Raw genomic sequence first — 26,072 nt, 5'->3', positions numbered from 1 at the left:
ATCCCTGAGAAATAATTTAAAAAAAATTATGACGCAAGCGACATCTCAAAGATTATGATAAAAATTGCCTAAACATATATTGAAAGATGCACTAACCTCTGTAGTATTCGTAAGTCTCTGGTAATTCCATGTAGTTGGCAGATCAATCATCTATTAGAAAAGAATGGGCACCTTTCACAAAATTATTATTTTAATAAAGTTATTCCGACGCACTAGATGCGTCGAAAACCAATTTTATGATGATTTTGAATTCAAAAATACATTATAACAATCATTATTCAAATTCTTTGTCTAAAGGGAAACTGCAATGCCATTTATCGTTCACTGAAGTGAACATTAAACACTAAGATGAATTGTTCAAATTCTCCGAAACAACCCGTCCTAAACATTCTCGTGCTCTTCAAATACATAGAGGCAACAAAATCTTTGAAATATTTAAAAAAAGAGTCTCTAAAATCTAATAAAAAAAAGAGAAATGAAATGTTATGGTTCTTAACGAACCAATCACTTTCGCTTAAGCTTATAATTTATCTAGTACTATTAATTATTGTAACTGTCTAAATATCTTACGAATGTGGTTTTTATTTCCAGGCGTTTGTTCCTCTCGGACAATGAGATATCGGACATTGGTCGGGGCACCTTCAGCTCAGTGACCAGAATCGGTACCATTGACTTGGCCAGGAACAAAATCAAGAAGATTGACTACCAGATGTTCAGTCAGCTAAATTATGTTGAGGTTCGTCCATTTTTAATCTGATAGTATTATTATCCTAATGACTGTACAGTTTAAGATTGTTGTAAACGGAACTGGCGCCATCTGTTATTTTCAAAAAGAACCGTTGTTTCAAACAGCATCCCTGATTATTAAATGTCACATTATAAAAAAACTTGAAATGCGAGTTTTTATCTACCCTCATTAACCCTCAAGCCACGGGAAGCGACGTAAGTCGTTTTTGCCTCTCATGAGAGAGCCGACTAAATTCATTTCAAGGTTTGAGTTCTCGCTTTTTTGCTTACAAGGATGTTACGCAAAATGTTTGTGATCTTAACAATGGTCTCATGATCTATAAGGTTTTCAAGTTCGTGATTCATCTTTATCCTGTAAGATTAATTTTAATAAAGAAAATTATAATCTCAGAGTGGAAGATACCCTTGGTATCGCCCTGATGCAAACCATCATTCAGAATTGAAACGTTGCTTGAAATGGCTTTAGCCATGTTTGGTGACCAGATCTGAATAACCTGATACTTCTCTATCTTCCTCTTCCCCATCCCCTTCCCATCCCTTCTACCTTCAGCCTAATAACAAACCCCGATTGGGGATGCTATAGTCTCACAGGCTCCAGACGGTTGTGAGCAGTTGTGCGGAATTCACATTTAAAAAAAAATTATAATAATTTGATAATTTTTATAGTGTCGTTTTGGTACAAAATCACTTCAGGGGTGCTGGTTTTCTGGTGTAGGTCCAAATAATTTAATAGAATTTGACTCTATAACATTTTATTTGCAGTTAATCGACGTGTCAGCCAACCAGATAACCGAGATCCAGAAGAACTCCTTCAAGGACTTGTATCTTGCCACCATCAACATATCCCACAACGTCCTGTCCAAGATCGAGGCGGGCTCCTTCGAGAACTGCGCCAACATCACGCTGCTGGACCTCTCGCACAATAACCTCACCAAGATACTCCCCAAGGCCTTTGACTCCACCACCTATGCAACCGAGTTTCAGCTGTCTTATAATTTCTTTACGGAACTTAATCAGGTGTGTATCCGACAGTATACAGGCTAGAAGTGTGTGATTCCGCTCATTTTACGGACTCAAATTCCATGCTCAGCCGAATGGACTTGATTCACTGAATTCGTTCCTTTGATTCCTTTCATTCCGCCAGACTCATGAGGAATCAAACGCATTGTGTCTTTCCGCCGGACTCATCGAATCAATTGGAACGAAACTCATTGAGTTCGTTCAGCTGGACTGGCTGGACCCGGTGGAATGTCACGATAGGAGTTACAAGAAGACTGAACGAACTTATCAGATTTACAAACCTAAGACAAGTGAAATCGGAACCGATTGTGAACCACAACAGATGTCATGTTGTTAACACTCAAACAGTGATTTACTCTTGACCTAAAAATGCCCTAATAATATTAGTATTTGTAGGTTTATTAACATTACAAGCTGGCATAATGTATTTTTCTTCAGACCTGCTGGAATACGTTATATTTCTTACAACGGGCACTGTTGCATGTTTGCGCTTCATGTGACGTGCTAAATTACTTGTTAACCCACCACTAGAATTGATGATATCGGAACAATATTCACATTTGACATTATTTGTAAAATTTAGCACTGTAAAATGCTTTCATATTTCACTTCTTTTATTTACTGTAGACATTTTGAGATTTTTCCGTAAGTACCTTCACCCGACTTCGCCGTCGTTGGAGTTTGAAAATCCCGCATCTTTTACAGATCCCACGGGATTCGGAGATAGAATTTAGAAAATTCGCAGGATTTGTGGAATTTTTATTAACCACTTAATACTCGGTTTTTTTTAACAAAAATGAAACTAAAAACATCAGGTTATTTTATTTTTTATAAAGAGTTAACATAATTTAAAATTGATCAGTTCAAAAAAAAAAACAAAACAGAAGCAATAAAAATGTAAAAAAACTTAACCATATTCAAAAAAATAAAACAAGACTAACTGCTAAAACATAATAGTATAACAGTAATCCGCAGTAAGCAGTTCATTTGTTTATACAAGTCAAAAGACGCAAGCAGTGTTCGGGTTGTCGCGGTACGATACAGGCGCCGTCCGCGAACACCGCTCGTTCAAAAGCATTAAGTGGTTAAGGAAAAAGGTCAACGTTTCATAAATATTTTTTATATTATTTGGTATCAATTATATTTGATGCTAGTATATTATATAAAAGCCAAAAAGGTAACATAGTAAGTCATTTAATCACTCCAGCTATTTCGATTCAGCCATTCGACTTGATTAATATCATAACTCCAAATATTAATAAAGAAACATATGAACTGCTTACTGCGGTTCAAATCCAATGAATCCACATAGATTGCACTATTTACTCCATATTTTTAAGATTAATATAAAAAATATCGTTAAAATTTATGATTCATAAACTTCACTCACCTAATTTTGGGTAGCCATCGCTCGAGTGGTTAAGAGGACTTTTCATATCAATCATCTTTAATGACAGTACTGTCAACCATACGTGAACGACATTTGTATACAAAAGTAGCCCAGCAGTGGAAAATGCTCTCTCCAATTCCGCTCTAGTTGGTGGGACTGTCTTCTATTTTTCGATACTGCAATTCCACAAATCCCGCACATGAAAATCCTGCAAATCCCCAGAATCACATTTTGCTGCAATCCCGCAGGATTTCAGGATTGCAAACTGTAATTGTAGACCTTTCCTGTAAAATGCACCTTTTTGACCACACTCGCGGCTTATTTGAAATGAGCAATTTTAAAAAAAAATTGTGGGGATCCTGGGGAGGGGGAGGGGAGAGTAATTTTGTCGGAATTAGGTATTCCTATTACTGGGGCTCTATTCCTGAATCGAGGGCTCTCGTAATCGCCGTCGAAAGTACGTACGTTGGTCGTCGTTGCTATTCCCGAAATTGGTCGAAGGTACATACTTCGACGCCAAACGTCAAAAGTCATTCCACACAATAACTACTGGGTATAACCAGTAGAAACAGGGCAGCGAGTGGTAGGTTGTTGGCGTTTCTATGGAATTGGCTGTCAAAATCTAGTCTAGCTGTCAATTTTTTTTTTACCGCGCGGATTCCGCAAATGTAAAAGTGGGTGAAAATTTCCCACTTAATAAGTCTTTATCGGAGCTTACAAGCTCAATTAAGAGTTGCTTTTGGCAATTTGTAATATGTCCCGCAGCCATTTCTGTTTTGAATAACGAATAACTGTTGTCTGTTTGACAGTCACACCATAGAAATCCCAAAAACATCAGGAACATAGACAATATTCACAGGGGTGCCAATATAATCATCTCTTCTACCAACTTCGACCGTTCGACGCTCAAGAATACGTAAAATTGAAACATTCGAAAAAGTTAGTCGCGACGACTAGTAGTTTTTCACTCGAAGACGGCGCATACGAAAACGATTGATCGTTTAACTCCAGAATCGCAGGCCTGTTAAAAAACAGTAATGGGAAAATTTTTCAAATGGGGGTCTCCATCTCCCCCTCTGGTGCGAGTGGGTTAATCAAAAAACAGGGTATGAATCACTGCTATAAATAAATCATCAATAATATGTATCTTCTCCAGATTCCTCTGCACAACATGTCCGGCCTAAAAATCCTAAACGTGTCGCATAACCTGATCCACACTATACCGAAGAACACCTTCCCAAAGCTGTACGAACTGCACACTGTCGATGTATCCTATAACGAAGTCAAGGAGATTGCCAGCGCCGTTTTCCAGTCACTATTTTCTCTGAGGTAGGTAGTATAGTTGTTTTCTTATCTGTCTACTTATCGGTACCTATATGTACATCTAGATATGAAATTGATTTATAAATGAATAAATCTTTTACGAGCTGTATAAGCATTTCAGTCATAAATATGTATTTACAGGTAAATCATTTTAAAGAGACCCTTGCTTGCGTAGTGGTGTACTGGATGGATCAAAAATAATTTAATTTAACAAGTTTTGTTTTGTTGGGGAGCTGAAGAATGAAATAAAACACATAAAAATAACCTTGTCGAATTGAATTGCCAGCCTAAATTGTAATTGATGATCGTCGCTACCCACCTTTGGTATTTGCTGGATAGGAGGGGACTGCTGGCAGGTGTTCCAAACTTTCGACAACTTTTGATTTCAAGTCATATGAAGATCAATTCATGTTGTCTATTAATCTTTTAAAAAATCGATTCGTAAAATACAATTGTTTTTACTATAATATATCTATTTATCAAAAGTTGATAGGATGCTTTGTCATTGACATCGAGTGTATCTGCTGAGTTTGAGCTCAATCGGATATCGGTTAATTTCCATTTCCAAGATTTACATTTATTCTTCATTCACGAAAACAAAATCGAAATTCAAATAGGTGTATTGAAAAATGTGTTTTGTTTGTCCAGATTTGTAAACCTCAGCCACAATGCGATGGAGCAGATCAAACCGCCAACGTTCGGCACTCTACCCACCGTGCTGGAGATGGACCTGTCACACAACAACCTGTCGGATATATCGCGTGGGGCCCTTACCAAGATGGCCTCGTGCCGTCGTCTTGACGTCAGCCACAACCACCTGCAGAAGATCTTCATGATGCCCATCAGCTTGGGGTGATTATTGCTTAATCTTCTCATACATCGGTGAGGTCTATTCAGGATGCGCCAGCCCACCAGCTGCGTGGTGCGCCTTATCGGGAGAGACTGGTTTGGGAAGAACCTTTGACCTCTCCAACCGGTCTCCAGCTGGACTCTCTCGGCACGTCACCTGGCACCACAGTGAGAGGGGATATTTTCATGCGTCCATCACTCCTGGACTCACTGATCCCTAGATTCCTACGCACCCCTCACACATTTTTTTCTTACCAGACCATCCTTCCTTTCCTTAAAAAGACACACCAAACAGCATCCCTAAAGATGACATAGGCCCTGAGGAAAATATTTTCCCTCAGGGCCTTCTGTGTGGGTTAAAGTAAAAAAAAAAAATTACCAAGCTTGAATACAGCCTTCCGATCCTAACGATCCTATTGATTCCGATACTAGCGTTTCCAAGTATTATTTATGCTACTTTAGTAGGAGTGTTTCAAAATCTCTCAGATTTGATGACCATCAAATTAAGTGAAAACGATGAACGGTCCCCATTTAGGGTAAACCTAAAAATATTCAAAAACTGCCCTAAAAATATAAAAAAAGAGGTGTTATTTTGATATTCAATCTTAAAAGATCAATGGTTTCGTTGCTTGTGTGGCACGTAGCGCCGTCTTGTTGAAAGTAAACGTTGTCCAGATCAATACCATCCAATTTCGGCCATAAAAAATCATTAATCATCTCTCGATAGCGCAATCCATTCACTGTAACTGTTGCTCCAGCCTCATTTTCGAAAAAGTAAGGTCCAATGACTCCGCCGGACCATAAACCGCACCAAACAGTCACACGTTGAGGATAAAGAGGCTTTTAAAAAATAACTCTTGGGTTTTCCGAGCCCCAGATGCGACAATTTTGCTTGTTGACGAAGCCACCGCGAGGTGGAAATGGGCCTCATCACTCAAGATGATTTGCATTTGATTCACTCAAGTGAATTTTAATAATTTCAATGCGTTGTTGAAGCGTGTATCGTTCCATTTTTATTAATGGCGTAGTTTCTACTTGTCAAATGTCAAAAAATGACAGCTTCAAAAGTAACATCTACCGAAATAAAATAGTTTTACCTACCAATAAAACTTATATTATGTACCTAACCTCATTTAAAACCTTTATTGAGAGAAGCATTCTCAAATTCCCTTTCGCGTGGCACTTTCCCGCTCTTTTTCAGCACCTTGTGTTGGACAAGTGGTCACCAGATGCTACACAAAAGTAAAGCGTCCCCTATGCGACTTTTGTTTACGGCATTCTTTCTCATTAGTTCTCACCAGGCAGTGATTGCCTAGGTTTTAAATGAGGTTAGGTACATAATATAAGTTTTATTGGTAGGTAAAACTATTTTATTATGTAGCCTGAACCGTCATTTAAAACCTTTATTGAGATCTGTTTGTTATCGACGGGTGACCACTAACGCTAATGTGATACTATTATAATACGTCAAAAAAACTGGAATACCTACTCACGTGTTACAGTGGGTGGAATAGGGAGGCTACAGACAATGCCCTATTTACCTCTAGGGGAGTGTTAACTTCCCTTCTGTAGAATTTGGCAAAGGTGTCCCGGCTCCTCCAGTTCCCTCGAGCCAGGATGTCATCCAATCTAAAATTATCCAGCCAGTTAAGTGACGCCACTGCTGCCCGTACACTTCCCGGGGCAGCTGTGATCTTAGCTTCTTCTAGAATTGTTTTGACCCAACGGGCGATAACTGTTCTTGAAGCTGCCTTAACTGCTCCCGATGTAGTGATGAAGAGTTCTGTTAAATTCTGCTTTGTTTCCCTCCTTTCTTTGGAGGTTTCAATCAGTTTCTTAATCCAGTATGCTGGGTCTATATTTGGCTGATTTCCGTTTCTCAACCTCCAACCTGACTGTTGGTATGTAGCAGAGTCAGTTTTGGATCCGAAAACTGGCCATAACGAGACCCCTTCCTTATTTATGGATAGTTTGTCTGGCGAACACTGTAACAAGGTCAGGTCATGCACTCTTCGTCCCGAAGCTAACAAAAGTAAAGTCGCTGCCCTTCTCGAGACTTCAAAGAGACTCAACTTTTTGGGTGGGTTAGCTTCTAACCAGGTCAACACCATTCTGGGATCCCAGATAGGAGGCTTAGACAGTTTAGGATGCCTTAATGCTGCGGCTTTGAGAACTTGTCTGACTAGAGGGTGTGAGCTTAGGTTTCCTTCTTCCGGGCTACTGAAAGTTGTTACTACCGATTTATGGAGTCGAATTGTGCTGGGAGAGAAATTGTCTTCTAAACTAAGATCTGTTAAAAATCTTGCCAGGTTACTTCCTGTAGGGACATTCGGGTTTACCCCGTGATTTAATGCCCACTTTTGCCACCTAAGCCATGCCGGTTTATATGTTTTAAGTGTGGATTCTCTCCAACCTGACTTTAAAAATTCTTTCTGTTTGTCCGACCAATCTGTTAATGACTGACTCCACCCCGGCACTTCCACACCTCCAAAATAAAATCCTCTACTTGTGGAGGGGGTTTCAAGGTTCTGGTGTCTATCAGCACTTCTGTCAGGTTCATTATGGTGAAAGGAGGGCTCGTCGCTCGACTTTTCAAGTCTGGTCTCCAGAATACTTTCTTCCATCTCGGGGCTACAATCAGGTATAGGCCCTTGGCCCGGTTGAGGTGTGCGAGAACTCTCGGCATGAGGCATGGAGGGGGGAACACCCAAGCTAGAGGAAAATCCCACTCTCGAGTCCAAGCGTTGACAAAACTTGCCTCTTTGTCGAATACATTTAGGGACACATAATCTTCTACAACGTGAGCTGTCTCCGATGCAAACAGGTCTATAGTTGGTCTCCCCCATTTTGCAAAAATCAATTTTGTTGCTGCTGGTAAAAGATGCCACTCCGGAGGTTCCCGTTTCCTGGAGAGTTGATCTGCCACCTCGTTGAACCTTCCTGGTAGGTAGTGAGCAGACAGTGAAATGCGATACGTGTCTGTCATCTGAAGGACTTGACGAGTCGCTTCGAGCAATGTCTTGGATCGTGTGCCGCCTTCGTTGCGAAGGTACGCAACCACCGATTTGTTGTCTGACTGGATCAGGAGACCCGAGTCTGACAGCTCTGGCCCGTGAGGAGTAAGTGCTGCCAGCACGGCGAGCATTTCCTTGACATTGCTGTGGAGAGGTTGTTGTGTTTGGGACCAAGCTCCACTCAATCTGAGGTCGTCTAGCTGCGCACCCCATCCCCAGTCCGAGGCGTCGGTCGTGAGGGTATGACGAATCACTGCTTGATGCATTGGTGACCACGTCTGCAGGGACCTGCTCCACCATCTCAGCTCCTCTATCGCTGTTCGAGGAATGGGATGGAGTCGTCTCGGTTTGAATGCAGGCAGCTTGCGACTGGCACACTGTAACATGCGAAGGTTAAGCCTGCCTCTATGAATGGCGAAACTAGCAAAATTGAGGGTACCCAAGAGGCTCTGGGCCTGCTCAAGTGACCACCTTCCTAGATTAATGTATTGTTTCAGTAAATTTGTTATTTTCGCTATTTTAGTTTGCGGGAGGCCTTTTAAGTCGTCCCTTGAATTCCATGAAATTCCCAAATATTCAATTTTCTGAACTGGACACAGAGTGGATTTACTGAATTGTATTATCCACCCAAGAGTTTGTAACATTGAAATAGTTTCGAATGTATGCATTTTCAATATATTCTCATTTTGATGTACTATCAAAAAATCATCTAAGTAAACAATTATTCTGAGACCTTTGTCTCTTAATTTTTGCGCTATCCAATTGGTAAGTGAAGCAAAAACCTTTGAAGCTGAGGCTAGTCCAAAAGGCAAACATGTCATTTGAAGCAGTTCTCCATTAAAAATCAGTCTCAAAAAACGGCGATGATTCTCATGAATTGGAAGATGAAAGTAGGCTTGAGAAAGGTCCACTTTAACCATCCAGTCGCCTGGTTGAATAAATGTTGCAACCTTATTAACATTAATAAGTCTGAATTTGCTAATAGCTAAGAAATTGTTCAAACGACGAAGGTTGAAGACCGGCCTAAATGACCCGTCTTGCTTCGGTATGAGAAACATCCGTGACAGAAAGGAAGGCGATATTGAAGCTGATTCCAATATCTTTTCCTTTTTCATTTTGTCTATTTGTCGTGTCATTTCGTCTGTGATTTGGGTTTTATAAGTTGAGCTTACCGTGTCTGCCACTATACTTAGAGGGGGTTTCTGCCGAAAGGGTAGCTTGTACCCTCGCAACATGGTTAGCAGTGTTGGTTGTGCTTCTAATTCTTCCCATTTGCTTATAAAGTGCTGCAATTGCCCCCCCTGAAACGCCTTCTCCGGATAGTCATAGCCTATCCTTGTTGCCAAAATTCCTTTGTGGTTTGGCTGGTCCCCTCTTGTCCGCACCTCTTGCATCTTGATTAGATCGCCCTCCGCGGGGGGCTTTGTGGTCTCGGAAGGGCTTGTTGTCCCGAAACGTCCTGCTTTCCCGAAAGGGCCTGCTCTCACGAAAAGGCTTCCTCACTGGCACTTTCTTGGGCATCTGCGAGCTGGTTGATGGCTGAGGGTCGAAGCTTGAATGTGGGAAGCATTTATCCAGTCCTCCCATCCGCTGAATCTGGGATTCTAGCTTCATTGGTTCAAAAAGATAACCCGCTGCTGGAGGAATATTTTTGACTGCCTCCCGTACGTAGCGGCTCTTTATCTCGTTAAGGATTGCGTCCCTACGATGCTGGATCGCATTTGCTCTCCTTCCACAGACCATCTGCAGGACATCTTTGGTCACTGTCTGATATTGCGTATCCGGGGCAAATAGCGACTCCACTTTCTTGAAGAGGGAACCTGCTGACAATTCCTTGCCTTCCTCTGCACTCCAGTTTACCAGTTCCTGAAGAGATTTCTTGAGGCACTCATTTTGCTGCAACAGGGCATGGCTTAGTGACCCGCAAAATTTGTCAAGTGACCCCGCGTATTGCTCTGCCTTATTCAAATGCAGAAACTCTCCATTAACCTCCAACTGGTTGAACATGGGGTTGGCCAGGTATTTTCGTACGACCTCCCCATACCTTACTTCGTTCCATTCAGGCGAACCGAAGTGTTGTAAATCTTCGATTTTCTTTACGCGGTTTGCGTCAGCCTTAGGAACTGTAGGTTCCTTACACGTGGTTTCCGCCATCGATAGGTTTAATTCCTTGAATTCATGATTAGGATTTACTAATCCCATCCCTAGCGAAGATCGTGAATTTCTCTCCACGTGTATCTCTTGATCTTCCGATGATGCGTCCTCGTCGGAATCCAAGTTTCTCCTATCTTCGTATGTTCTAGACGCCATAAAATCCTGAATAAACGAGCTAATGTGCTCCACTTGAGCCGTGAGTTTATCAATGCGATGTTTTTTCGTAGATTTGGTCGATTTCGGCAACTTTCGTTTCGGCTCGTCTTGTTTTGGCAAAATAATCTTGTTCACTTCTTCTACCGTCATCTCTACCGAATCGGATGATGACATATCGGAGCCACTCATTGTTAATTGGACAAGAAACCAAAACACAAAACACAAGGTACACAAAACACAATGTAAATAAGCAAACAACACAAAATGGCCGACGAACTGACGAACTTTTCCGTCGTGTTTACCACGTGTTTTATCCGTTTTAAAACAGTTAAAAATTTAAAAAATACTTCGAACAGCCTCGCTGTTATAATATGTATTATCTTGAAATAATTATACACTTAAAATAATTATATACGGGAAAAATTGTTATAAATTCGGAGCTACTTCGCAACGACAACGCCAGCGACGGAATTTAAAACGCTAATGAGAAAGAATGCCGTAAACAAAAGTCGCATAGGGGACGCTTTACTTTTGTGTAGCATCTGGTGACCACTTGTCCAACACAAGGTGCTGAAAAAGAGCGGGAAAGTGCCACGCGAAAGGGAATTTGAGAATGCTTCTCTCAATAAAGGTTTTAAATGACGGTTCAGGCTACATAATAGCGGGCTATTCAAAATAACACCTCTTATTGGAAAACCCTGTACATCATACGGAATATGAATATGAATATGAATAAAAGTTTTGTCTGTATAAAGAAACAATTCTTTCAAGAAAGGCTTACAAATATCCATATAATATTTGTATGTTCTTGAAAGAATTGAGTTTTTAAATAGACAAAACGATTTATTCATATGTACATATATACATGCGCCAACAAACAAGTAATTAAGTTAACCCTTAAACGCTGATGCTCTGTCAGTTTTAGCTTTTGATCAAATTGTGATAAGCTAACAAGCATTACAAAATGGCTGTTATACTTGTACGTGGCGAAAGTTAAAAAAAAGCTAGAACCGGCATTTAACAGGATTCGTTCAATTACGAAGGATGTGCAGTCTGTAGAGGCGTATGGTTGTGCAAATCTCAAGAAAATAGGCTCTAAATAATAGATAAGAATGAAAATAAACTAAAATTTTTTTAATCAAAATATGACAAAAAATTTCTCTTCTATTCATATTTCTCAGTGAAGTGAACCTCGCCTACAACAATATCTCCAGTATCCCGGACAATGTGTGGCCCTCCATGAACGCCCTCCTGTCCCTGGATCTGACGGGTAACCCTCTGGTAGAGGGTGGCCTCACCTCGGGTAGCCTGACCCCCCTGCTGACCCTGAGGGTGCTGACGCTGACTGATACGGGGCTCACGCAGCCCCCGTGGGAGGCGCTCAACACACTGTCTTCGCTGCAGTACTTGTATCTGAATGTGAGTTCTTGACGACTCTGAGGAACGTCTCAGTGCCCTGAAATATGTATTACGCTAAAAAAACTATTCTGTAAAACGATGCAATGCTTTACATAGTTTTGAAGTGAAACTTCTTTACGCGCGTCATGCATTTTCGAGGACCGGAGTAAAACCGACTCATGACCGTCACGAAAAACCGTGATCATTTGGTGGTGGGGGTACGGGACCCCCACCACCGCTCACCGTTCTCTGTCGCTCTCTCACCGTAGTCGCTTACTGAGGTGAGGGAGCCACTGACGAACGTTCTCTCTCTCTCTTCTCTCTTTTCCTCTCTCTCTAGCCACATCAGCTGCTTGCTTCGTGTACTGCGCGGTGAGTGTAATACGAGTGAAATACGTAATTGATTGTGGTTTATTCGATTTGGAACAGAGTTTTAGTGTCAAAAATGAGTAGTGACGAGATAGAAGTGAGAAAAAAGAGAGAATGAAATGAAAAGATAGAGAGAAGAATACTAAAAGTTTCACTTCCGTCGTGCGTACGCTTGCCACACACTGTATTTTTTTTTAATATGGATCCGTTAGTACATATGCCAAAAATGATTGATTATCAGTTCCTAATCATATTTTGAAGGCCCTGAGGACCAACTTCTGGGAAGAAAAGAGGTGTGAGGGGTGGATATGAATCTGGGGATCAGTGTGTCCAGAAGTGACGGACATATGAATCCATCCCTTTCACTGTGGTGACAAGCGATGTTCCGAAACAGGTCAACCGGCCTCTCCCGATTCGGCTCACTACGTAGCTGGTGGGCTGGCGCATCCGTTGCCAAACCTGGACAAACCTCACCTCATTAAGCCGGGCACCCTTGCAAAGTCACCCAATGTAGCAAACCACTTAAGGTGACCTTGCCAGAGGCGTTGGTAATCCAATTAATGGTTCTTGTTGAAATTAATTGTAATCAAGCATGATTGAATCTTGGAAACATTAAATTCAAATTTTTTTCTTTCTTATTCATCTTTTCTTGTGCTATGAAAGAAAAACTAATAATGACATATGTATGACCTTTCAGAAAAACAACCTAACCTCACTCAAGAAAGGCGCATTTGGCCGCCTGCCCATAGTGTTTGAGCTGGATCTATCGGACAACCAGATCACAAAGGTCAGCTCCGGAGCTTTCACTGGCCTCCTGCAACTGCTGAAACTATCCTTCAGGAGTAATAACCTGACGCATATTCCTAATGGCGCTTTTCAGGGACTTGTGTCTTTGAGGTGAGTCAAATAATATATAATAAGTCATAATGAATATGTGCTATGGAAGATTGTAACATATTTATATAGAGAGGGATAGAGAGTGATAGAGAGTACAAAGACTGAACATTAGAAACATATTTAAACTAAAACAATATATTATGCACTTTGCCAGGGAGGAGCAACAAACTCTGCTATCAGTCATATGAAAATTACACAGAAAACTATCATAAAGGTAATACTTAAAAAACATCACAGTGGCCAAATATTTAACATTTTTGACGTACTGGATGTACGCCAAATGTACATAAAAACACTACATTATAGACCAAAATACAAAATTTCAACTAACACTAATAGAACAGTTAGACGAGCTTACATACAAAACATCTTACAAAAATCTTACACTCGACACAAAAAATGAGGAAAACAAAAAACATTTCACAAACCAAAAGGGGACATATTACGAAGAAAAAAATATCTAAAAGAAATAAAAAAATTACCTACATAGTACACATATACACAACTGGACTAATAATTATAATACATATTGCTTAGTTTTTATAACTACCTTAATTATTTTAATTAATTACTTTATTTTATTTTATTTCTTAATATTTCATTTAAATTAGTTTCATTGAAATTATTTTAAATTCATTCCATTTTATTTACATAAAATTTGTCAGATAAAATTGTAAAATGGGGGCCTCAGCACAGGCAGCACCCAGTGAGGCTCACATTACCAAATAAAAAATAATAATTTATTAATAAAAAAAGAGACCATTTGCTAAAATACCAAAAACTTTGAAAAACCGGCAATATGAAGATAGACTCAAGAAACTAAGATTACCACTGTTAAAAGAAAAAAGAGAAAATGGTGACTTGACTGAGACTTTCTCAATTTTATCTGGACTATTTTAAATAATTATAAGCAATAATTATTCGCCTGAAATATCAATACAAATTGAAAATATCTCCCGAGTAAAAATAAATGCCGCCAACGGGAATTGAACGCGTACCTTCTGATGTCCGGTCAGGTGCTCTGAAACCACTGAGCTATGTCGGCTTATTTCCAACCCGCCAAATGATTCAATATGTACTAGTACCTCAATCAACAATTACTGCTTATTATATTTTTTCCACCTGTAAACAACCAAATTTATTTTTGTAGGAAAGGCTTTGTTAGTGATAAATTTCTCACTAGATGGCGATGGCGTTATAATTATTTGTTATCCTTTATGCTATGCATGAAAACCTTGTCTTATAAAAATTAGTTTATCATTAAAAATTAATGGGCTATTTTAGTTGCCCTGGCATCTAATCTAGTCTAAGAAATCTTCACCACCAACAAAAATATAAATCTGCATGGACACTCAAAAAAATTAATAAAACTTCTTTTGCATCCAATCCTAGGAAACAACTTCCTTGCAAATAGAGTAGTGGATGCAAGGAACATACTTCCACAACATTTCATCCATTCTATTAATGTAAATCAATTTAAAACTCGACTGGATTCTTATTTGGAGACAAGAAAGGATTAATAATAATAATATTTCAACATCAACTGGAATAATTTCAGTATCGGAGTGATTTTAGTTTATGCTGATGGATTAGCATCAAATTTACGATAATTCTATATGTATTTGTGTTTTTTTGTGTTTCAGATCCTTGGATCTCTCCCATAATTACTTAGAAAAGATTAACAACAAAACTCACGGTCTCCTGGATGATTGTCTCTCTCTTGAAAGGGTAAAGTAAAAAATATGTTTTTTTTATGGCCTGTAGATATTTGCCCTAAATCAAACCAAATACTCTTTAATATTAATAATACCTCCAATTTCTGACATTTTGCATACATTCTAATGGCAACATGATATTGACATGCAACACTTAGCGGCGCGAGTTGTGCGTCTTAGATAACCTAGATATGTCCTTACAACTTTTTTGCTTATACAAAAAAAATATTAGCAGCTATTAACTCTGTGTTTGATGATTCAGAAATGTAAAAAATAAACTTATATAATTGTGAAAAATTTCCAAAAATGTTTCAATGTTGTCATTATATAAAAATGTATTATTAATATTATAGGTATCTCTATATTCAATAATTCAAAAAACAATTTAAAAAAGCGTTTTGAACATCAATATTGATGATGTTATATAAACTCAACATGAACACGGAATGCTGCATGGAACTAACACAGCTTTGCTGAATTAACCTTCAAAATTTTACAATTATCTTTTGCGTGGTATAATCCACTTTTTACGTAATCAAGAAAATTTTATTTGATAGGAGTTGACAAACTCATATTATATTGCACCAGCTGATGTTTTTTGGCATCCGAAAAAACGACTTGCACTGTTTTTGTTGTTTGTAACTATTACATACATACATAATCTGCACATGTGCAACTTTTTGGGACATTTTAATGTTTATTTTTATTAATATTGATCAAAATACAAATTAGAAAGTGCAAAACGCTGCCACCGAGTACTAATAAATTCAATTTTCCGCCATTGAAAGGAATGTCAAAGTCTTCATGCTGCACTAAGTGTGGCCAGAGTCTCTAGAGCCTCTAGTGGCCAGAGTTGTTGATATTGCCACTATTTCAGTGGAGTTGGACATATTATTGATATTATAGTGTATTTGATCAAACATAGTAATATTGGTTATGGCTCTATTCGTAACTGTGGTTCAATGAACTCTAGAACATTTACTTTGATTTTAAGTTTCATTTTCAAAGTTGTAATTTGATTTTTTGGAAATTTCAATTAAGTACCTACCTATAATATAATATTTTTAACAGAAATTTCTATGATTTGTAGAGAATTCAGATTAGGTATCCCATTTAGCCGAGACACGAGGCAAAAAAATTGATTTCACCTTTTTACCTCCAATTTGACCTCCAATGCTCGAAAGCCGAATGATCCACGCACTGCTAATAGTGATAATAGTGGAACACATTTCGACGTGGTATTAATACCCAATTGCTCCTCTATGACTATAATACTAATTTTAAACAATATGTAAACGTAATCCTCAGCACAGGAGATCCCAGTGGGGATATCATTATCTCTAATTGTTATAAAAATGGAAGATAATAAAACATTTATTATATTAATAATCTTGTACACAATATTTACAGAAAAAAATGACTAAATTTGTAATTACTTTCAATAATTAATTTGAAACATTTCCACGATTTTAGGTGAATCTAAGCTACAACAAGATAAGTTTCATCACCCGTAAGACCTTCCCGAGCGACCCGTACATCCCATACAATCTGAAGGAAGTGGACCTCAGCCACAATGTGATGCCTGTTCTGACTAATGATATCATCTTCGGCACCAAACAGATGCGTGTTCTGAATATATCTCACAACATTCTGAACAGCATTAGGAAAAGTATGTATAATCATAACTGATTGGGAAGTTCATAATGAATTCATAAAAATCTCCTACCTATAACTAAGACTCAAATTTGATGGACCGGTATTTCAATAGTCGATGCTCCGATAAACTTGCATCATTGATCTCTCGGCACCAGTGCACAACTGAGAGACACACCAAATTCGCGTCCAACATGTACATGGCTGATTTTTGCCATTTGAGAATGGTTCATTTTAACAACTCATGTTCAACAGTAACTGTTGAATGATTTTCCAGCCTCTGTGTTTCCTCCCTCCTACTTTATGGGTCACTCCTTCCAATTGTTGAAATGACCCTACACACAGCGTTCCTAAAGATGACATTCACATAATTTAGGTTTTGTACAATCAGGAGTACCCCAGGGTTCTAATTTGGGTCCACTCCTCTTTTCCATATGTATTTATAAAGAATATTTCAGATTGCTTTCCAGGCATCTTCTCTTCGCTAACGAACTAAAACTATTCGCAGAAATAGAAACATTAGAATATTTATTTACGTGGAGTGCAATATGTATTGCGCAAGTACGAGGGTGGTCTGAAAAGTTTCCGACTTAACATTGAAACGAGAATTTTTTTCTTAAGTTTTTTTAATTATTTTTCTACATAGTCTCCATGTAACTCTACACCAAGGCTGCCCAACCCCAGGCCCGCGGGCCACATTGTGGCCCGCGAACGAATTATAAGTGGCCCGCGTGAACCATTTTCAAAAAACCCGCCAATTTGAAAAAGTGTCGCGAGCCCGCGGGAAAACAATGCAGCTTGCGCGCGGTCACCAGTGTTGCCAACGAAGGCGATTTATCGCTATTTAGGCTACTCAGAACGAGAATCAGCGACGAAAAAATCTAACCTCTTGAACTTACTTTTTAAACAAAAATACAAAGGTTTTTGATATAATATTTTTTGCGTCCGAAATGGAATCTTGTAGCCACCCCCTCCCCCCATGGAATTCGAAAAATTGTTGTGGGGAACCACATATTATGATGTTTTTGGGTGTGCGGAAATCAGCGAAGTTCCGTATCAACCCCCCCCCTCCATGGATTTCAAATATTTTGTGGGGAGCACTCATTTTGAATTTTTTTTGTGGGGAATTATGTTTTATAGAAATTCTCTAACAACCCCCCCCCCCATGGAAATAGAAACTGTCAGTATTCAGTGGCCCACCAGTGATTTTTAAATCGTCAATTTGGCCCAACTGTTAAAAAGGTTGGGCAGCCTTGCTCTACACACTTCTCCCAGTGATGCTCCCATATCTCCAACCCGTCCAAATAGTACTAGGCGTTTTTCTCTGCAAAATAATTGTTCACAAAGGTAATTGCCTCCTCATTTAACGAAAATCTCTGTCCTCCGAGTGGAGTTTGAGATTAGGAAGCACAAAGAAGTCGCTTGGGGCTAGATCTGGTGAGTAAGGCGGATGGTCAAGCAGTTCAAACCGTAATTCGTGGATTTTCGCCATGGCAACCGCTGAGGTGTGAGACAGCACGTTATCTTGCTGAAACAGGATTTTCTTTTTCTGCAAATGTGGCCGTTTTTCCCCAATTTCTGCCTTCAGCTTGTCAAGTAATGATGCGTAGTATGCTCTTGTAATAGTTTTTCCTTTTTGAAGACAATCAATTAAGATAACTCCATGACTATCCCAAAAAACAGTCGCCATCACTTTCCCAGCCGAGAAAACAGTTTTTGCTTTTTTTGGAGCCGGTCCCCCCTTTGCAGTCCACCGTTTTGACTGTATTTTTGTTTCAGGCGTATAATGGTGTATCCAAGTTTCATCTACAGTAATTAATTGACGCCAAAACTCGGATTTATTGCGCCTAAACTGCGCCAAAAGAGCGTTGGAAATGTTCATTCGAACACGTTTTTGGTCTAACATGAGCAAACGCTGCACCCAACGCGCGGACAGCTTTCTCATGTCTAAATCTTGATTTAATATGTGACAGACACGTTCTTTGGACATTTTCATAACCTCTACTATCTCTCTCACTTTAATTCGGCGGTAGTCTAACACTATTTGGTGAAGTTTAGAAATGTTATCGTCAGTAGTTGCAGTTTTTGGACGTCTCGAATGTTCATCGTCTCCCAAGCTCTTACGGCCACAATTAAATTCAGCTGCCCAAAATTTCACTGTGGTAAATGATGGTGCAGAGTACACAGAGTCCAACTCATCTTTGTATTGTCGTTCAAAAACAAAAATTTAATAACAGCTCGATACTCAATTTTTTCCATTTTCACAAAAACACACACATCGACTCCCTCAAACGACTGTCAACTAAAAACTGCGCATCCGAAATGGCCGAAACTTTGGTGAGTAACTGTCAAAAGATGCACAGCTACATTCACTAGCTTTTATTGACGAGTACCGCCATCTTTTCGTTGAGGTCGAAAACTTTTCGGACCACCCTCGTAAACCAGGATATAATTCTGAAATAACTAATACTATATTTTCATATATTTTTTCCAGATGTGATAGGCAATCTGACATCAGTGCAACTGCTGGACTTGTCTTACAATGATCTCAACGACCTGACATCAGAAACGGGTATGTAACCGAATTATTATTTTATCGTTTTCAAAATCAAAAATGTCTCCTAATCTAACCTAGTTAATTTGATAGATACGATAGTAATTGTATTTATTAAGCTTTTATTTGTTTATTGACACCCCTTTTAGGGGCTTTTACATATCATGAATAGTAAAAATTATACAGTATTTATTAAACATAACTGAACTGCCCCAGTAACAGTCTTTTGTATTTGTTGAGTGATAAATTAACTCCTATGAGATTGACAAAATTTTGTAAATATCTCCAAATCAAATTTAATATAGATTTGAAATAATGTGATGAAATGGGTTAAAAAATTTTCATTGCAGTGCACTTCAAGGTAGTAGTCGTAATTTAACTGGATTGTTAATGTAGCCAGCTGCACAGTAGGGGTTAAAGATGCCCACTGACTCTGGTATAATTATTTCCCTCCTGGGCAATGAGGAATACATATGGTAGTCAGTCCCAGAATTTCTGCACTGAAATAAATTCCGACTTTAGTATTACGAAGTGAAATCCAATAGCTTATCAATGCAAGCGATTCTGGACTATCAAAAGCATAATTTAGACTTTTATACAAAAAAACCTAGTCAGTGGAAATCCTTCTGTCGGACAATTTAAGTATATTCGTGTTGTAGTTAATTATGTAGGACATTTAGGTATATATATATATATGTAAGTGCCAATGTAATTCATCAAAATATGTTCCATGATCTGCTGTTGTGTAATATTTTGTCTGGCATTTTATTTTTGGGTTACCCTTTTTGCTGACGTTTTTGCTGACGTTTTGCTGACGTTTGCTATCGTTTGGATTTGATTTTGAACATGAATTTTTGAATTTATTTTTGTAATATTTATATTTTTTTGTAATACCTGCATCAACTGTAAAGCGCCCCTGAGGTGATATCTCACATAAGCGGCGCTATACAAATTGTCCAATAAATAAATGAACTTAAAGGTTTTACAAGTTAACGATTACGATTAAACAAAATAATAATATTCAAAAATTAAAATTTATACTACTGTGTAAAAACGAACTATTTAATGAAAATTCACAAATAATTTAGCTAACTCGCCAATTCCTCGCCTACATAGAATATACTAATCATTTTTAATGTACCAAATCCAATTTTTAAACATACTTTTCCATTATTTTTGTATCAAGATTATTTCTGATATTTTTTTTTTTTTTTTTACCAATTGTAAACCAACGTTATGTAAGAAATAATTCTTTCCAACCATTGTTTAAAACCCTTATGTACAACGTTCTAAACATTTTAATGTAAAAGCCCCATGGGCGTATAAAAAGAGTGAAATTAAATAAAACACTGTTCATTTTCAGAACTCTTCCGCCTTCCTCCCAAGATAACCTCCTTGAACCTCTCCAATAATCAGCTGCAGGTCCTGCCCGTGGAGCACATCAACAATGCCAGCAGCCTCCAGGTGTTGGACGTCAGCACCAATTTGCTGGAGACCTTCGATGACCTCCTGGTCAGCAGGATAAAGAACGACAAGCTGAGGGTTCATTTCGATGGTAAGTGGTGGAGTTCTGCCGATTTTTTTTTTTCATTAACTTCGCACAGAAGTCTGTGGATGCTGTGTGGAAGGTATTCTTAATAAAAGGAAGGATAGGAAGTTCTGGTAAGGAAAATGGTTCCATGATAACTCAACACAGTGACAATTCAACACACTTTTAAAAAATGATATAAAGTCACTAAAAACGATGAAAATTTTTTTTTTAACCTAACCTAACCTAATCTACTTTACCCAGTTAATAAAGTTTTTGTTTCATCACTTTCCATGACTTTATATAACTTTTTTAAAGATGTGATGAATTATCATTGTGATTATTTATCCGGTCACCGAGAAGTATATAGTAGCAAATATAAAAGTTAGTACCAGCTTACCTACTTAATTATGTATATGACAAGTAACCATTTAGGCCACCGGTTAGTGGCTGAGTTGACAATGCGTCTGGTTCCCCCACCTAGGCGCCGTGTGTTCAATTCCTTGGCTGGCTAAGTCCTTCATTACAACACATTTTCTGCTTACTCGTAACCCGAGAACGTATCTTTCTTTTAAAAAAAATAAATATATTTTTTTCCCCAGGCAACCCTTTGAGATGCGACTGCTTTGCCCGGCCGCTAAAACACTACTTAAACCACCTCACGAAAAGTGCTCTAACGGGCAACATTCTCTATTCCAACATAACCTGTGCCTCCCCCGTCACTTTACAAGACTCCCTATTAGTCGAGGTGGACGATGACAGAATGAACTGCAACGAGAATGTTGCCATCAGACAAAAACTCGACACCAAAGTGGGAATTTTGAAAGGGAAATCGGCAGATTTTGAGATGGAGCCAGATCTAGTTTTCAGGGAATTGAAGTTGTAAGTAATATTTTATTTTTTTGCAGTAATGTTATAATGCATAATATTGGTACCTACTTTGAGAACACATTTTGGCCTTTTAAATAATGGAGCATTTTTTGATTAGTCTTTTTATAAGCTCAGAAAAAATAAAAAGTGTCTGTAAAAACTGGTTTAATGTTAAAAATATCCTACTTATGAAACCGTTTTCGGTTATGTTTTTATTGTAAATTGTGGCAAATTATCATTAAACATTTAAATACTTGTGTCTCAACTTCGTAAAAAAAAAACCCACACGTTTTGGTGATGTTTTTTCTTGCATAAATCATAACAGACGGCTTGTGTTAAGCTGGAATTTAAATGTTATCGCCATCTACATAAGGAGTGTTATTGTTAGCAACGCGGTTCTGAATGTTACGCGGTACGTCGCCTTAATAACAATTGTACAATAGATGTGTCTTTATTAGGATATAGCCGTGTTTAGTGACAAGATCTGAACTCCTCCTACCTCCTTCTCTATTTAAATGGTAGTTCCTTAACACATGATGGAAATGACCTAGATACTCCAGACAGAAACAATGTTATTCTACTTTGTGTCTACATGCTTAACTATATCAGCCATCAACCATTACTCCAACTATTATTAAAATGCGTTTTCACCGCTTCAGACAGATCAGATTCAACTTTACACATAGATATTTTAAATTACCCATCAACTTATTGTGCGTTTTAGATGCAATTGCAATTATGTATACCTTTTATTTTCTAGTTCACAAGACTCAATCCTCATCGAATGGTTCGTCCAATCATCGAAAGACATAGCCGAATTCCACGTCATCATCAGAAACACCAAAAACGAAATATTCTTCACAGCAGATGTGCCGTACAATAAAAGACAATACATCTTACAACTCGCCGAAAACTCTATACTCCAAAAGGCCATAGACAGCAAAACTACGGACTTAGAACTGTGTGTTTTGGCGGGAAATTCAAATTCCATAGCCGGTAGCTGGTTCCAAACTCAGTGTAGGCAAATGCCACCCGATTTCGGAGTTTTGAAAAAGGAAAACTTTGCAAAGACTTTGGCCTCCAATGTCTATGGTAAGAACAGGAACTCAAGAAGGAGGTATAACTCATCGGCTGTGATTTTCAAACCTAATTTCATGAAGATGTGTTCGTTGATAGTTGCATTGTACGCCTTCAATTTTATTTATTTGTAAACTAGCTGTACCCTGCCACGCGTTGCTGTGACTCAGTCTGTCTGTGCAGATATAGAAACAATAGCGCATGTTGCTTTTACATCGAACAGATGGCGCTGTTTTGTAAAAAAGTAAGCTATCACAGAAGACATCTATATAATATATATAGGTAATTAAAAACCCAGGCGTATTCTAATGCAACGATGTGTCAAAATTTCAAAGCAATCTGTGAAGAATTTTTGGAGATTTAAGATTTTGAACAAACGAATATTAACATTTTTATTTATATACCTACATAGATTATAACATCCTATATACATAGATGATTGAAACTATGATAGATGGCTGTATACTACGTGACGAATTTAGCAGATAAGTTAACCTAAAAATAATTTAAACCTGTATCTTGATGACATCTTGCGTTCATTGGTTTTGTTTATTCATTTATGTACATCAAGAACACGGTGAAAAGGTTAACTTATCCTTAGTTTTTTTTTTGTCAGAATGGAGTTGAAATATAATATGATGTTTTGGTCATATATAAATTAGGCTAAACCACAACTAACAGATGAAACAACCCGACCTTAGGAGCATTTGATTTTAAGATCAAACTGTATAATATATCACACATAAGTAGTTTGTGCAATAATCTTGAATATGTATTAGATAGATCTTATTATTGCATTCGATGTCAAAGAGTCTAACTCTAAAATGAACTAACTTATTTTAAATTACTAGCTTTTTGCCCGTTGCATGAAACTGATTGGTAAATTATTTTTTTATGATAATATGTTTGAATGTAGTTGAAAAAAGAAAGTGTGTGCCTACACCTATGTGTATGATACGATTTTTGAATGTGTATGAAGTAAGAAGTATGTGCCTACCCTTTTTTGAACTGTGAACTTTGAACTTTTAAAACTTTGAACTTTTTTATGATATGTATACCTACATACGCAATATGTTTGTCTTAAAATAATTACATTTTATTCATAGATATTTATTAAACTTACCACTATGAAGGCCAACTTTAATACCATCGTTATAAAATGACTTCTCAGTTAAACGAGGATGTTCCCATCATCAGTCTACAGAAAGTATATGACTATAGTAATAATTTAACACATTCGCTGCCTGGAACATTGTTACCATTAAAATTATATATGATTGGTCCTCCCATCGTACTGATAGGCACTGAAGCGGTTAACCTTAGTACCTATATAAGATTGTATTATAAATACTTATATGTAAATCGTGTCGTACTTATCCAATTCTTAATTTAAAAATTGTGTTTCAAAAATTCTACCTAATCCTATCTATGTTTATCCTAACTCATATATACATATTTGTTTGTTTGCTTTCCTTTTTCCACGTCGCAATCGATGTGATTTTTGCATAGGAATAGTTGAAGGACTGGGAAGTGACATAGGTTACTTTTCATCCCAGAAAAACATTTCATTCCTGTGGGAAAATTCTTTCTACGGTTATTTCTCTAATACCATGCGATCGAAGCCGCGGGAAAAAGCTAATATATAATATAGAAAAAAGTGTCTGTGGTTGGTTTTTCATGCTTTATTCTGAGATTGATGAAATTTTGCACACTTGACCTTCAAAACAAGAGAAAGATTACTGTCTAAATGAGATTTAAAAACCACCCCATCCCCTTTTCCCACCCCTTAACCTTTTGAACACCAAACCCTTTTTTCAATCAAAAATGGAATAAAAAATAAATGGTAAGCAAAGTGCAAGCGATATTGTTAACAATTTTATGCTCTTTCTCATGGCATACAGGTTTAAATTGCATATCAAAAAATTAGGGCGAACTTTTAATGCCATGAACGGTTTGTCGGCAGAAAAAAATTCTTGTCACTGGTTCACAAATGGTTTTCCAAAGGTTATATAGCAGAATTAATCCCGGGTGCTTCATTGATAAATAAAAAAACTTGAGAATGCTCATTACAAACAGTAATATTATAATATATTATTCGTTTACACAATTTTTTGTACATATTGTATAAATTTTACAAATAAATTTTTTTATGTAATTTAATATGTGTATTATTTTATTAGCAAACAAATCGTATTACTAGTTAGTAATTGTAATAGTATGGCAATGTATTAAATCACCGATCTCATTAGTTTATTTAATAAATTAATATTATAATTGTCACCAATCAATGATAATCGGTTACATCGATGGCTGAACACCAAAAATCCTACAAATAACTTCAAAGAAAGACAAAATCTAACAGTTCATCAAATCTCAATGTTCATTTTAGGGTTCTGTGAAAGTCCTATTCAAGTTCTGTTATTATATCATAATAGGCTAATTGCTTAATAGAACTGAAATAAAAACAGAACTTTCTTCAGAAGAAAGAAAAAAAATCTTTCACAGAACTTGAAAATTATCTTTGAATTTTGAAGAATTGTTCAAATTCTCCGAAACAACCCGTCCTAATCTCTAAGCTGTGAATATAATCTGTTTAACTGTAAATTTAAGTTTAAAAAACATATCCTTGTTTAACCTGTTTTGTTTCTCCAATACATATTGGTGTTTTATTTTTGATATTAGCATTGTTTTAATAGCGATATAGTGATTAAATTAATTTTACTAAAGCATATTACATGTGTATTGAAGAAACACGTCAATTTTGGAGGTTCACGCTTTAGCTCAGTGGTTACAGAAGACGCCCGGATAGTGGGAGGTCCCAAATTCAAATCCCATTGGCGGAAATAACCCTTTTTCGTGTGTTTTCTAATTCAAATATGAATATGGTTTGTTTATTAATGATTATTAATGTTTCAATATTTAATATCACCCTATCCACCATTAAGCTCTTGGAGTGCCAACCCTGTTTCTATTTTCATAATAACTTGGTTTTAGCAAAATATATTTTTTTAATGTACCGTATTACTAGATATTTTTCCCACAATAGTTCACAGAAATGATATATTTGATTGTGCCGCTATATCCACATAGTTACGGTGGCAATCAAGCGATTAAGCACTATGGGTTTTTAACCCTCCCTCATTTGAGGGGGTAATACACTTTCCCCAAACGTATACCTTTCACATAGGTATTCTATAATTTGTGTAAACCTCAAAAAAGTATTTGATAAAACCGCGTTTTCAAAATAATTATCCTGTTACTATTTTTAAAGATAAAAAATAGAAATGCCGAGCTCCTGCGATCGAATACCTCTGTAGTGTGGCGAGTTTTTTTTTTTTTTAAATGCTCCCCGCAAATG

At 37.5% G+C, this 26,072-nt stretch overlaps 1 protein-coding gene across 1 annotated transcript in view; it reads left to right on the top strand.

Annotated features, from left to right (window-relative positions):
* conv (insulin like growth factor binding protein acid labile subunit convoluted) overlaps window positions 1-25,452 on the top strand; it is a 36,707-nt gene extending 11,255 nt beyond the window's left edge. Inside the window, exons 9-20 of the mRNA XM_089647741.1 lie at window positions 592-736; window positions 1,510-1,764; window positions 4,314-4,486; window positions 5,129-5,332; window positions 11,835-12,072; window positions 13,118-13,317; window positions 14,961-15,045; window positions 16,506-16,701; window positions 19,180-19,257; window positions 20,603-20,794; window positions 21,370-21,649; window positions 22,398-25,452. Of these exons, the coding sequence (XP_089503867.1) occupies window positions 592-736; window positions 1,510-1,764; window positions 4,314-4,486; window positions 5,129-5,332; window positions 11,835-12,072; window positions 13,118-13,317; window positions 14,961-15,045; window positions 16,506-16,701; window positions 19,180-19,257; window positions 20,603-20,794; window positions 21,370-21,649; window positions 22,398-22,848 (2,497 nt within the window). The 3' untranslated portion in view covers window positions 22,849-25,452. The remainder of the gene's footprint in view (window positions 1-591; window positions 737-1,509; window positions 1,765-4,313; window positions 4,487-5,128; window positions 5,333-11,834; window positions 12,073-13,117; window positions 13,318-14,960; window positions 15,046-16,505; window positions 16,702-19,179; window positions 19,258-20,602; window positions 20,795-21,369; window positions 21,650-22,397) is intronic.
* The last annotated feature ends 620 nt before the right edge of the window (window positions 25,453-26,072 follow it).

This window comes from Hesperophylax consimilis, chromosome 27, assembly GCF_061612785.1.
Source record: "Hesperophylax consimilis isolate HC1 chromosome 27, BYU_Hcon_1.0, whole genome shotgun sequence".
Taxonomy (NCBI): Eukaryota; Metazoa; Arthropoda; class Insecta; order Trichoptera; family Limnephilidae; genus Hesperophylax; species Hesperophylax consimilis.
Note: the sequence above shows the minus strand (reverse complement) of the source record. Positions and strands in the feature narration are given on the sequence as shown.